This window comes from Physeter macrocephalus, chromosome 9, assembly GCF_002837175.3.
Source record: "Physeter macrocephalus isolate SW-GA chromosome 9, ASM283717v5, whole genome shotgun sequence".
NCBI lineage: Eukaryota > Metazoa > Chordata > Mammalia > Artiodactyla > Physeteridae > Physeter > Physeter macrocephalus.
In genome coordinates this window covers 102,611,009-102,612,660 of record NC_041222.1, presented here as the reverse complement: position 1 = coordinate 102,612,660, position 1,652 = coordinate 102,611,009, and the positions used below count along the sequence as shown (strand labels likewise).

General features: G+C 33.2%; 1 protein-coding gene across 1 annotated transcript in view; it reads right to left on the bottom strand.

The window, feature by feature from the left end:
• Positions 1-1,595: 1,595 nt before the first annotated feature.
• Positions 1,596-1,652, bottom strand: part of HMGB2 (high mobility group box 2) — a 1,822-nt gene continuing 1,765 nt past the window's right edge. The window contains exon 5 of the mRNA XM_028493489.2: positions 1,596-1,649. Within this exon, the coding sequence (XP_028349290.1) occupies positions 1,596-1,649 (54 nt within the window). The remainder of the gene's footprint in view (positions 1,650-1,652) is intronic.

Here is a 1,652-nt window from a genome sequence, read left to right as displayed (position 1 = left end):
AAAACACTGCGAAGAGTAAAGAGAAATAAGCCCAGAGGTAAAGTCTATACAGCTAGCATTTGGTAGAGCTGTGGAACTGGGATCCAGACCTAGGTGTGTCTCTAAAACACCTTACCCCCAATTTTTTAGCATTAAGTCACCTAACACCAGGAAATATGTTTTAAATACATAAAACTAGTTTTCACTTTATGATCAGCAAAAGCCCCAAAACAATAATTGTGATATTAATGGAGGGCAAAATCTCTAAGAGGCCTGAAGATTCTGCTTGAGTCCATCTGCTCTGGGAATTATGCTAATACCTTACCTTCCATTTAACAAGTTTGGTTAGTATTTCCTGTGTCAGAAATAATTCCAAATATGGCATAAGATAGACAACCAAGGCTCCCATGGTTGGGTAATAAGAATTTTGGCTATTTTTAATACTTGACAGGTAACCAAGATTGTCAGGTTTCACTATGAAACTATCAACAAATAGGTTTCTTCTATAATCTCTTAGACAACAGATGGCTAACTTTCACTAATAACTTGATAACTATTTACAAAAGTTATCTAAATTCCAATGCAAGCAACTGCTTCCTCAAATGAGCATTTCCCAGTAACTGCTTTCACCTGTAAATAAATATCCTAGTAAAATCTCGCCTAACTACAGTCATGGAAAATCACAACAACAATCTCAAAAGCTTTCTTGGGTTAGTTACCGAGAATTCTAGGCTTAAGACCACACTGATTTTTAAGATTTAACTCAAAATTCACTCTGGTATTCTACCCCAAACTAGATCATTATCAACAGAAAATGTAACCCTGTTCCTATTGTTTTTAAAAGTTTATGTGTTTTTAGGTATGGATTCACTGTATGAGCTCCTCTACCTCATACTAAAAAGAAAGTTTCTCTCAAAATAAAATGTCAGCTAAAAAAAAATGGGACAAGTTAGCTAACAAATGAACATAAATGTCAAGAACAAACCTTGCTCATTTTATAAAACTGCATAAATTTTTAAAGTTCATTAAATTCCACTGCTGGTTTTTAAAGAACATTTTGTAAATATGAATAATACGGGCATGTTTGACTTTTAAACAAACATTATACTAAATCAACCATGTCTGAGAACTATTAGGCAGAAAAACAAAAAAAAGTTGACATGGTTCCAGACCACGACTTTTAAAGCAAAAGCTAATTGAGCATATACGACAAAGACAATAAAAATAATATACATAATTTTATTACAAAAATTTTTTAAAAAAACAGAATGCAACATTCTCATTCTAGAAAACCCAAAATTCACTATTGATACTAATTTCTATGAGTTTGCTGTGCTACCATACACAAGTCAAGAAATTAAAGAAACAATTAAATATTCAGAAACATTCAACATCAGAAGCTTTAAAATCTAACTGTATGTAGTAGCCCCTCAAAAAGCTACAACCTGCATTTTTAAAAAAGTATTTTCTCTACAAAGAATTTTATCAGCTATACAAAAATCTGTACAGTTTTTATACTGAAGCTAATATTGAGCTGCACTTGAATTCACATTCTTAGCAAAACCACTGCCTGAGCACACACGCACACTCCACACGCATCATTACAGCATAGCCATTTATTCCTCATCTTCATCCTCTTCCTCCTCATCTTCATCTTCTTCCTCCTCTTCCTC